The sequence below is a fragment of the Chrysemys picta genome, chromosome 4 (genome assembly GCF_011386835.1).
Source record: "Chrysemys picta bellii isolate R12L10 chromosome 4, ASM1138683v2, whole genome shotgun sequence".
NCBI classification, from domain to species: Eukaryota; Metazoa; Chordata; order Testudines; family Emydidae; genus Chrysemys; species Chrysemys picta.
The window spans coordinates 137546689-137558350 of record NC_088794.1 but is presented as its reverse complement, the minus strand read 5'-3'; the positions used below and the strand labels follow the sequence as shown (position 1 = coordinate 137558350).

General features: G+C 42.3%; 1 protein-coding gene across 2 annotated transcripts in view; it reads right to left on the bottom strand.

Annotated features, from left to right (window-relative positions):
- Window positions 1-889: 889 nt before the first annotated feature.
- Window positions 890-11662, bottom strand: part of INF2 (inverted formin 2) — a 73906-nt gene continuing 63133 nt past the window's right edge. The window contains exons 22-23 of one of the 2 annotated variants that reach the window (XM_065593718.1): window positions 10275-10331; window positions 890-5475 (exon numbers count right to left, since the gene is read on the bottom strand). In XM_065593718.1, coding sequence (XP_065449790.1) covers window positions 10276-10331 — 56 coding nt within the window. In that variant the 3' untranslated portion in view covers window positions 890-5475; window position 10275. The remainder of the gene's footprint in view (window positions 5476-10274; window positions 10332-11662) is intronic. The other variant, XM_005285812.5, reaches the window with a different exon arrangement.

Here is an 11662-nt window from a genome sequence, read left to right as displayed (position 1 = left end):
CTTGTGGGTTCAGCAAGGCAGCACTAGCCAAACGTTCAGTAGAATCCTGACATGTGGTGCAAAGAAGTTTTATCACTATCGCAGCATTATTACATATTTTCTACTGGTTTTAAGCCCTGAGTGTCTGAGGTCGTCTCTTTGCAGGCTTTGGTCAATAAGTTGTCTAGGCCAGTTGAATTTTAAAGATGATGAGCTTTTTGCCCAGTTGGGCCCTAAGGCAGTGGCATCGTTAGGGAGTTTTGCTCTATTCTGTCTGGCTCTGAATGGTGCAGTTTTACCCGAGTTTTTACACAAGATTTTCATGGCAAACACTGTAAGGATTTAAGAGCCTATTGTGAGTTAGTTTGTGTACTAGTACTGATCAAGGTGTGTGGGTGTGTGTCATATATATGTATATAGTGTGTGTTTATATACACACCCACACACATGTATAATCACTCTCTATAGATAGATATAACATGCACTATTATATACATTGTGTGTGCATATAATTCTTACATGTGCTGATCTGCTTGCAGAATGTTACAAGTGCTCTGTTTTGTTGGTATTTAAACTCTCGTACCTTGTCTACCAGGAAAATTAGTACCCACTTTTCAGCAATAGGAGAGCTGCACTGTTGCTACTGAAAGTGTAATAGCATACCATGGCAGGTTGTCATCACACACTAGTAAAAACACCAGAGCACTACCGGTACTGCAGCCTCCATTTTTACAACCCCTCGTGGGAAATTACCGGTCCCAGTTTTCCCCATTGTAGTCAAGGCTCTAGGCAGGACCAAACCATTTTTCACACCGTTACACAAAAAGTGACTGAGAGCTGGAGGAACACAGAATACTCCATGACTGAGTTTGTTTTTTGATGAATTATTACCCAATAAAGAAAGGCAGGATTTCATATAGTGCTGATTTATTATTGGTAAGCTCTATATTGCACTCCAAATAGAGTAGTGTACAGAAAACCAATCCTTTACATACAGAAAGCCAGAAACATTAAGCTGTAGAACTAAGCTTTACATTTAGAGGGGATGAAAATCGGTTAACTTTTACATTTAGCTGTACATTTCCTTAACAGACAGTTTGGTGCTTTTCTAATCTTCTCTCCCAAATAGCACATAACAAGTGAATCAAATAACGAAGAGACCATGGCAGACGGGTACTTGCATAACGTTTGTACGCAAAAGCCATTCTAGCCCCATTCTACATACAACTCCCATTGACATTGTACGGAATGTGGAAATTGTTAGAACCATCAGAAGGTCAAAAACTATTGTAAATTCATTGACAAGGTCAGTGTGAGAGAAAATAACGATGTGAAAATCATTACTAAGTGTATGCCACCAACAGCGTGCTTAATAGCCAAGTAGGAGACAAAGTCCAAAGAGCTTGCAGTGTAAGGCTCTCATCCTGCAAAGATTGCCACACATGCTTAACTTGAGTAGGCCTACTGACTTCTGTGTGAGTGTGAGTAGTCCTACTGACTTCTGTGTGAGTGTGGGTAGTCCTACTGACTTCTGTGTGAGTGTGGGTAGTCCTACTGACTTCTGTGTGAGTGTGGGTAGTCCTACTGACTTCTGTGTGAGTGTGGGTAGTCCTACTGACTTCTGTGTGAGTGTGAGTAGTCCTACTGACTTCTGTGTGAGTGTGGGTAGTCCTACTGACTTCTGTGTGAGTGTGAGTAGTCCTACTGACTTCTGTGTGAGTGTGAGTAGGCCTACTGACTTCTGTGTGAGTGTGAGTAGTCCTACTGACTTCTGTGTGAGTGTGGGTAGTCCTACTGACTTCTGTGTGAGTGTGGGTAGTCCTACTGACTTCTGTGTGAGTGTGGGTAGTCCTACTGACTTCTGTGGTGTCTACTCAAGTGCATAAAGTTAAGCATGTGCATAGCCTTTGCAGGATGAAGCTTTAGGCACTGTATAGGTGTGGGAGAGGGGTGGAAAAGGAATGCAACTGAAAAGTTAAATGTACTATTAGTTTCACAATTTGATTTATTTTCTTTTTCTTTTCACTGCGGGAAGGACTGAGATTCTCTGGGATAAGATTGTGTTAAATTAGTGATTCCAGTAGGAATATTTATTTAGGCTACAATGTACTATGTTAACTTTATAGTTATAATCACCATAACAATATCTGTAACCATACAAAATAGAGTGGAATCCCCCCCACCCCCCAACAAACAGGAAAGTTGTGAATTCATCTTTTCCATTTTTTTTTATTCTAAATTTTTAAAAATTTCTTCAAAATGTTGAAACGAGGAAGAAAAAACCCCCTACCTCTAATGCAAGGAACTTGAAAAAAAGGTGTTTGAATTTATTTATACTATAGATTAATCATGCAGATGCTGCTCAATGCTAAATGGACATGGAGAGTTAACCTGATACCTAGAAGCTTGTGGCTTTCACAGGCTTGCTTGTTTAATGCACTCTAATGTGTTTATTAGCTGTAAATTTACTAAAATTCTTGAAGGAAAAGTGAGTTTCTTTCTGAGGGCCAGATTCACTGCTCTGCTGGCATAAACGGATGCAACTCCATTGAAACAAATTAGAAGGGCCTTGCTTACACACCAGCACTGAATTTGGTCCTGAGGTAACTAGTAAGAAATCATGAGGAATACTTAGTTCTTTTGGGAGAAAATGAATGGGAGCTTCTCGAAAAGATCACAGGTAAAATACAGCCCAAAATTAGACATCCCACTCAGACAGCCTTCCTCTTCCCACCCTGTCTCAGTCACCTGGACTCTTGCTAAATTATTCCTGTGACAAAATTGGAACTGCTCTGTCATGATTTATGAACAGTGAGTGTTGACCTGGCTTTTGGGAATATATTGGTTTAGTTTAGTAGGGGGCTATAAAGAAAACAAGCAGGAAGGGAAGAAGATTGGCTCAGGATAAGCCACTTCTCAGCAAACACTTGAGTGCTGTTCAGTGGGCAATGCCCATACTCTTATAGCATCAATATTTTACCTCCTCCCAAGCCAACCTGCAAAACTAGTTTTGTCCAAAGGGACAAAGGCCAAGAATGCGAGAACAAAGCAACTCTGAAAGTTTAGGAAGGGGTGCTCTCTGCAGAGAGACAAGTCATTGTTTGGGGGAACCAGACTAGGATGCAGGCATTGGCTGGATTGTCTGAAGAAATTAGGCCTGACTAGGTGACCCTGAGGGGATGGTAAGCCTTTGGGGACGATGGACAGGTGTGGACTGTTTGTTGTCCTAAAATGCTTTTTCTCTACATGCTTTGTTACTATAAGTAAAATGAACAATACTCCGGTTTCAATAAGGCAGCTTTGTCACTATACACCATCGGCCACAGGCTCCTGAAGGGAAGAACCATAAGTGTGGAACCCAGTCAGACCTGCTGGGTAAGCATGGTTGATTCCCAGGGTACTGAAGCCCAGGTCCCAGTCCGAGTGGGAGAACTGTAGAATTCCACCCTGGGATAGGTAAAGACATGAGGCCTGACACTTGAGGGGGTGCATTCAGAGAGACCAAAAAGGGAACAGGGTGCAGCTGGCCCTCCAGCCATGACCATTACAATGGTGATTGACCCCTAAGCTCTTTTGTATGTGTGTATGTGTGTGTTTTCTCATACGAAGGGTCACATTCACTGCTGATAGTGCAGCTCCACTGAAGTTAATGAACCTCTACATGTTTACGCCAGTGGTGAACTTGATTTCAAATGCAGCTTTGCTACACTGCTACAGAGGATTTCCGCAGCTGAATCTGATAATGGCAGTGGCCCATTCTAAACTGGTAATTGCTGTAGTTAACCAATTTTCACCACACTCCAAGCAAAGTTTTTAGTTAAAGGTAGCCCCTGTTTTAATTCTGAACTTCATCCAGTACAGGTTTAGTAAATGACCCTTGATCAAGTCTTAATAAGCAATGCAAAGTAGCTTAGCCTGAACACTATTATATGTGCTCAGCAAGTTACTGTATATAGGCATGATTGCTAAAAGTAATGATTTTCCACACAGTTCCCACTGCAATCTAATATTGCAATACAGATTGAACAAACATCTAGAATTTTAAATTGACCGATATGTACAAAATTATATGGTACAAGGTTATTATAAAACATAATTCAGAAATAAAGCTCTGATTTCTTAACACAAAATACTGCAGGTTCCCGGTTTTAAAGCACAAATTGCATAACTATCTTTTAAACTGAAACAGACTCTAAACATTCTGTAGTTGAGTCCAAGTGCCTTTGAGTGCATGCAGCAGGCAATAAATATTCAGAACCAGAGATTTGCCAAATAATATTAGTTTTAAATATTATGAATGGATCACCCTAGAAAAATCTCTTTCTGTTTCTTTAACAAAATAGATACTCTAGGCCCCAAACCTGCAAAGACTTATGCATGTGTCTAACTTTATGCATGTCAGAAGTTCCACTGAACTCCATAGGACTATTCACATGCTTAAAGTTAATGTGTGTTTAAGTCTTTGCAGGATCCAGGCCTTAGGAGTTGTGTATATGGAGAGTTAGTGAACAGCAAGCTGGAGTGCAGTGCCCCAGCCTGTCACGTGCACTAACAGGCAGTATGGACCCTCCGAATGCCCACTAGAAGTTCGGTAGTGCACTTTGATCTACTCCCATTTGAAATACGTAGAATACTGCCCCAAACTGAAACTGGAGTAGATCAAAGTGCACCGTAAAACTTCTAGTGTGTGGTACCAGGGTCCACATGACCAGTTAGTGTGCAGAAGGCCAGTGCACTATACATTTGAACTTCAACTTGACACAAACTAACTCTCCATATAGACAAGTCCTTAGTGTTCAAACAGCCAGCTGTTCACTACAATACATTTTCCTTTAATAGATATCCCCTGTCTAAAACGATAGCAAGGGAAAGTATGTTAATCTGAATTGGGTCTTTTATTTGGTCCAACATCAGTTCCAATTGTTGGTGGGGCACTAGAATGGGAAGTAACAGATTTCCAATCAGATGCTGATGACAGTGCCTAATTTTACCCATAATTCAGTTTTGGAGGCACTGCTGTCTTTAAAATGACTCATGGGGTAAAATGCTGCATTCATTACCCAGGCCATGGCCTCATTGTCTTCAGTAAGAGTTTGGCCTAGGAAGGGACTGCAGGATTTGACCCCAAATGAAGTTTATCAGAGGCCTATTCCTATCAGCCCTTGACACATGGAACTCCCATCAGCTTCCACAGAAGTTCTGGGCATGGAGCATTTTCAGCATCAGACCTTGGCAGCATTCACATAAGGCACATTCTGAAGGTGCTTAAGTCTCTTGCATCTGTCGGTTATTTGCTGGATACACAGAATCCCCAAGGAAGGATTAGTGAAAGACCATTTTAGAAGAAACTTTACATCCCAAGATATTACTACAAACATGATCAGTAATGGAATTTCAACACTGTGAAACGTGCTTCCTAGAGAATGGCAGCATTATATGGATTTGTCAGCGTTTCACCGACTCCACGTTATTTATTCTTCTGCTTTGTTGTGACACCTGCGAGAGAAAATATGAAAAAATTACAACAGCAAAAAAGTTGTGGTCAGGTGTGTGTGTGTGTGTGTGTGTGTGTGTGTGTGTGTGCATGCACGTATCCCGTACATGATGTACTAGTCGGAAAAATTGGTTTTAAATCCATCAAATAACCAGGTGCCCCAATGCACTTAAAAAAAAAAAAAAGGAGAGAGAGGAAGAACAAAAAAAAATGGTAAAACTATTAATGTATGTACTCTATAAAAACTCTATTTCATTCATGCACTGAGATTCTAACTTTGTTTGAAGAGTTTAACCATCTTCTTTGTTCTGGAACTGGTCACTGCTAATAATTCAGCACAGTACTTTAACCAATAAATGTCATGTTCTCCATGCTGAATGTTGGAATATATTAGGTTTTCATCTGTATGCTAGTTAGACACAACTAGCTTAGGGACTAATATTGCTTCCTCTGCAGGAGCTGGCAGTTTTGCCATTGACTTGGGCACTGATCCCACAAGTAAATCTGAGAAGACAGACGTCCCACTGCTTTCACACAGAGCTGCATGCAGGCATAGGGTTCTTCTAGCATAGAATAACTTGTATAGATGGGATTGTGAATGGAGCAGAGTGGGGCCTTTGGTTTTAGCACAGTGATGGCGAAAGACATTTAGCATGGACTTAACTGAATCGTCCCAGTGTGTCAATTTCCAGAAATAAATTTCCAGAAAGAAAACACCAAAATTCCAATGTCGAGGTGAGTAGTACCATTGAAGACAATGAGGTTACTCATGTGAGTTAGGCACTTCAGGAAGTGTTTGCAGGATTGGAGCTTTCATCTGTAAATGTTAAGATGCTGTCTAGCTCATTGACCAAACAAAACCTCCTCCAGGTCTCATGCATATTTTACAAATATGGACACCATGGCTAAAGATGTACACATCCACAAGAGTGAATAATTAGATTCTATAAAAAGCAACAGAGGGTCCTGTGGCACCTTTAAGACTAACAGAAATATTGGGAGCATGTTAGTCTTAAAGGTGCCACAGGACCCTCTGTTGCTTTTTACAGATTCAGACTAACACGGCTACCCCTCTGATACTTGACACCAATTAGATTCTAGTGGCAGATGAGAAAATTTAAGATCATAAGAAGCACTGAATCTGTTGTAGAAGACAAGATGGGTTGTTAGCCCCCTAGAATTAGAAAACAAAAATGACCCAACATGAGTTATCCTAATTTTTTTTTAAAACTGAAGAAATACAGTCCTTATGGAAAAAAGAGCAGGTCAAGGTGTATATGTAGCAGATAACATATAGTGTATGGGACATTTTTTTTTTTTTTTACTTTTATTTGTAACCCTTGATAAATTGAAATCTACTTCCTCCCTGATTTATTTTCTTTTTCCCTCCTCCCTTTTGTGACTACACTGCTTTGTTCAAACAGAAACAAGTACCACGCACAGGCACTCATCTTTTGCTCTTTGAAGAACAAAACTGTACTTTTGGGGGCGAGTAGCATCATTTGGCCTTTACGAACAGCTATTGCAATAAAATTGGGGTTAATGCAGGAATCAGATTCTATGGCTGGTGATATGCAGGTGGTCAGCCTAGATGATCATAATAGTCCCTTTTGGCCTTAAAATCTGTGGTTCTGTGAAACAAGGTAAATTTGAGCACATCAAAGCCTGTCTTTATTCTACTGCTGTTGCAGATGCACAGCATGGTAAAAACTGGGAGCGGTTCAGCTCTGATCTTCCAACTGGATTTGGGCAGGGGGGAGCTTGTGCCACACTGAGCTGCTTCTAAAAAACGACCATGTCCCAAATGAAAATCAGTTCCCCTGATTCCACGCAAATTGTGCTTCCTTGCCTTACAAAATCAAAGGCTGTATTTCGGTAGAAAGGAAGGGGAATGGAAATCCAGCTACTTTTTCTCCAGAAGGTGACGATGACTAATAGCACAACTCATCTCCTAGTTTTACTGGGTTTGTTCCCACTCTCTTTTACAGGGAACGTTCATTGCCCAGTGAAGTAACAGTGCTGCTGCTTGTACTGAAAGGTGGGAAGCATGAATCGGATTTACAGACAGACTGGTGAGGAAAAAGCTGCAGCTAGAGGCTGTAGGGCAACAGAAGTAAAGGGCTTTTCTCATCTACTCCTCTTTAATTCACACAAGCAAATAACTGTTAAGACACCGGATAAAGAAGGAAAGGAAAGAATTTCAGTTAGGGGTTCTCTGTAGCATGTTCATCCAATACTTGACCACCAGAGGGCACTAACAGACAGACATGAAGATGGGACCGTATCGTAGCTAGAATTTTGGGACACCCTCAGCTGTGAATTGCCTTTACTTTTACTGCTTTCTTTCAGGACATTTACAGCGCTTACAGGGCTTGATCCAAAGCCCACTGAAGTCAGTGGAAAGACTCATTGATTTTCAACCAATTTTGGATCCGACCCTTAATGTAAATTCTTGTGTGTGGCTTTCTTGTGTATTCCAAGGCCAGTCCAAAAAACCTGGATGTGTCTCAGGTCTTGTCTGAGAAGCAGGGCCGGCTCCAGGCACCAGCTTAACAAGCAGGTGCTTGGAGCGGCCAAGGGAGAGGGGCGGCACCTGCGGCAATTCGGGGGCGGCAGGTCCCTCACTCCCTCTAGGAGCGAAGGACCTGCCGCTGAACTGCCGCCACCGATCACGGCTTTTTTTTTTTTTTCAAATTGCTGCCGCCGATCGCGATCACGGCTTTTTTTTTTTTTGTGCTTGGGGCGGCAGAAATGCTGGAGCCGGCCCTGCTGAGAAGACATGTTATAAACACACGTACGGTCATCTGTCTCCAAACATCGTTAATGTTCTTGATGCTACTCTTCTGACATAAGGGGGCTCAGTCCCTGATACCCTGACCTGTGTCTCAAATGTGAATTATTGCTACTTTTTGCTGCTGCTCCTGTCAATCTTTGGCGACTGGATTCTTAAAGGCAGCACAGCAGCTTCCCGCCTCTTTCAGGTGTGAAGCTGTAGAGAAGGGGTGTGACTGGTGCAGGAGGAGCCAGGAGTCAGAACACTAGGATGGTCACTCGCACATGCCCAGAACACCGGACGTTCCAGCACTTCCAGGAACGTCACATGACCTCGTCCCCTCGGCATGGCTTTGTGTGCCCTGCATGGGAGGGGTCATTTTGAAGAGCACGTTGCCCAGCTCTCGCTGGTGTGACCTTGCACTCATGCTGGTGGTGGAGGCAGAGAAGCACACTCTTCATTATGGCATCCTCAGTGTGATACCGGAGACAACCACATCTGGTTTTGTCTCAATACCACATGGGGGACAAACAACCCCAAAAGAGGACGAAATGACCTTCTTACAGAACACATAGTGCTCTGGCTAATCCTTGGCTACCAAAATGGCTGAGAGAAACTGGTTCCTGTCCTGATAAATTAGAGCAGGCTTCAGGCTACTGATGCAGAAGAAAAAAAAAAAAGTCTTAGCAGAGGTTCCCATGGCTTCTCTTTCACCACCAATAGATGACTGGCTAAGAGGAATATTAGTTCCTGGGGATCACTAGGGAGGGATACCCAATATTCTTACATAGCAAGAAACAGCAGATTCTGTAGAATAAATACATTTTGTTCATGAAATCAGACATTCAGAGAGTTCAGATTATTGGTTCATTTCATTGACTGCTTATGATTAGAATGCAAAGGAAAACATGTAACTATGCAATTTCAGTACATGTAACTATGCAATTTCCCTCCTGTCCCCTTAATATAAATAAAGGCAAACTTTGGAAAATGGTTTTGGGGCACTTGATAGAGCGTTTCAGAAAAATTGGGTTTACCCATAGCTGCATTGGTGTCTCAAACAAAGCAAAATTAGGCCCCAATCCTGGGCTGTTGACACTAGCACTTTTGTTGGTAAAACTTATGTTACTCGGGGTGTGAAAAAATATCACCCCCCCCCCCCCCCGCCCCGAACGACATAACTTACACTGACAGAAGCGCCGGTGTGGACAGTGCTATGTCAGCAAGAAATGCGCTCCTGCAGACATAGCTAATTATATCGACAGGAGAGCTCTGTCCGGTCAGCGGCTACATGGGGGATCGGTACAGCTGTGCCGCTGTAAGCTCTCTACTGAAGACATGGTCCTGGAGAGATGTCTACATGTGCTTAACTGTCAGCAGCTGCATGCTCCATTCACTTCCATGGATTACTCATGAGCCTAATGTTAAGTACATGCACATGTTTTGCAACACCAAGACCTTAGTGCTGACTAGCACGTAAAATTTGGATTTCAGTTGGGCTGGTAGTCCTGTATAAGCAGAATTTCTCCCCTGGTCCACTATTGTGCTGTAATAATTCCAACAAACCTGTTAAAACAACTCTGTAATGGATAAGCCCCACCCACAACCGTGAGCCTAGGGGAGGAGCAGTCGCCTCTTTCACAGGATGAATGTACTGAAGTTACATTTTTACAATTTTTGGAAAAAATAGTAATCAGACAAAAGCAAGGCCTCCCGTTATTCTAGCAAACTGGATTTGCTTGGTTTAAGTAATTAACACCAGACTTTACGGTCTCTGCTGGGAAAGGTAGATTGGCTGCTGCTGACATAAAAGACAGACATGTGGGACCTGATCCTGCAGCACTGGGCGTATTGCCACTGATTCCAATGGGGCAGGATCAGGCCCTTGGACAGCAAAAATCACAAACACAAAATCAGATATTAAGGCAAAAAGCTTAGTTGCCATAATGATTACTGATGGCATCATAAAGTGTAAAGTCCCAGTGCTGGGGTTAGTTCACATAAAAGCAACGTTGCGGGTTTACATACCTCACTGTATCACACAATGACTTTTGGTTTTATTATCTCCAGTATCAATGTCAACCTCTGCTTTTAAATAAAAGAGAGACACTAAATATATCTGCCCGCTGTGACATAAAGGTAACAACATGGAACATCCTAGGACAGAGACTGTCCTCTAGGAAACATGATTAGTTTATATTTCTTGGGACTAAAAACTATTAGTTTAATCAATAGCTAAACAGTCTGAAAACTTAAATGATTAAATTGTGCTTGGGGCCGATGGTGGCCACCCAAGGAGTGAAGTGGAGTAAAAGCCCCATCCCAATCCCCATCCCCATCCCGCTGTATGGGAAACACACCATTTGATCATGTCTCCAGCCATTGAGGTGGGAAGAGCAGGAGTTGCATGCCCGATATTCTCTCTCCTTTACTCATGAGGGAGGAGAAGGGGTGGAGAGTTGGAAGAGGCATGGATCTACCGCTATCCTTCCCGTCTGCTGACCAGTGGAGCTGGCATGGCACATGTGGGGTTTGGGGCAGCAATGGGAATACACTGTGTCAGTCCTCTAGAAGATACAACAGATCTCCCCATGAATCCCAAGTGAGACAGAGAACTCTGGAGCAACTGTGCCAGAGAGTCCCCCAGTCCTTTCTGGGGCGGCACAGTTACATGTATTCGGGGCTACATCTAAAAGCTGTCTCTAGCCTTAAGAACATGATCTTTTGCACAAGCATCAGTGTGATTTCCCAACCTCCCCCCCCCCCCCAAGCTGTGTGCTTGAATATTTAACACTAAGGAAGGGTCACACTGAAATACACCTGAACTTTTGGGCAGAATACTCTTGTAACTGATTTCTTGGGGAAAACCTAATAAAAATTGGGTGATGGGAGTGCGGGGAAGAGTTTTAATCATACTTATAGTAAAGATACATTTATAAATAGTTTATATGGGGTTAACAAATGATTAATAGATGTTATAATGAATGGTTAGTCTCTACTATAGTAAATGGTTAACCACAGCTTGTAGAGTCCAATGGATCAGTTAGTTGCATCTAACTCTAACTTACAACTATCTGTAGCACCTTCGACAGATGTGCTTATCATCATCTGTACTGCACTCCATTCATGTGTGCAACATGCTTTTTATTGATCCGTTAATCATTAACCCTTTATAAACTACTTATACATGCCCCCTACTGGCTAGTGGGACCAATGTTTTTGCATAGTTTAACCAGTCTCTGATTTTAAAGGACATCTGTATTAAACAGTGTTTTTCCTGAGGATGGTAAAACTCCTATTGACTTCACTGGTGCAGGACTGGACCTTAAGAGGAAGGAATACTTCTAATTAAAAAATCCTAGAGAGCTGAAGATGAGAACTCCAGTCTCCTGTATTTAGCTAAAGGGTTGTTAATC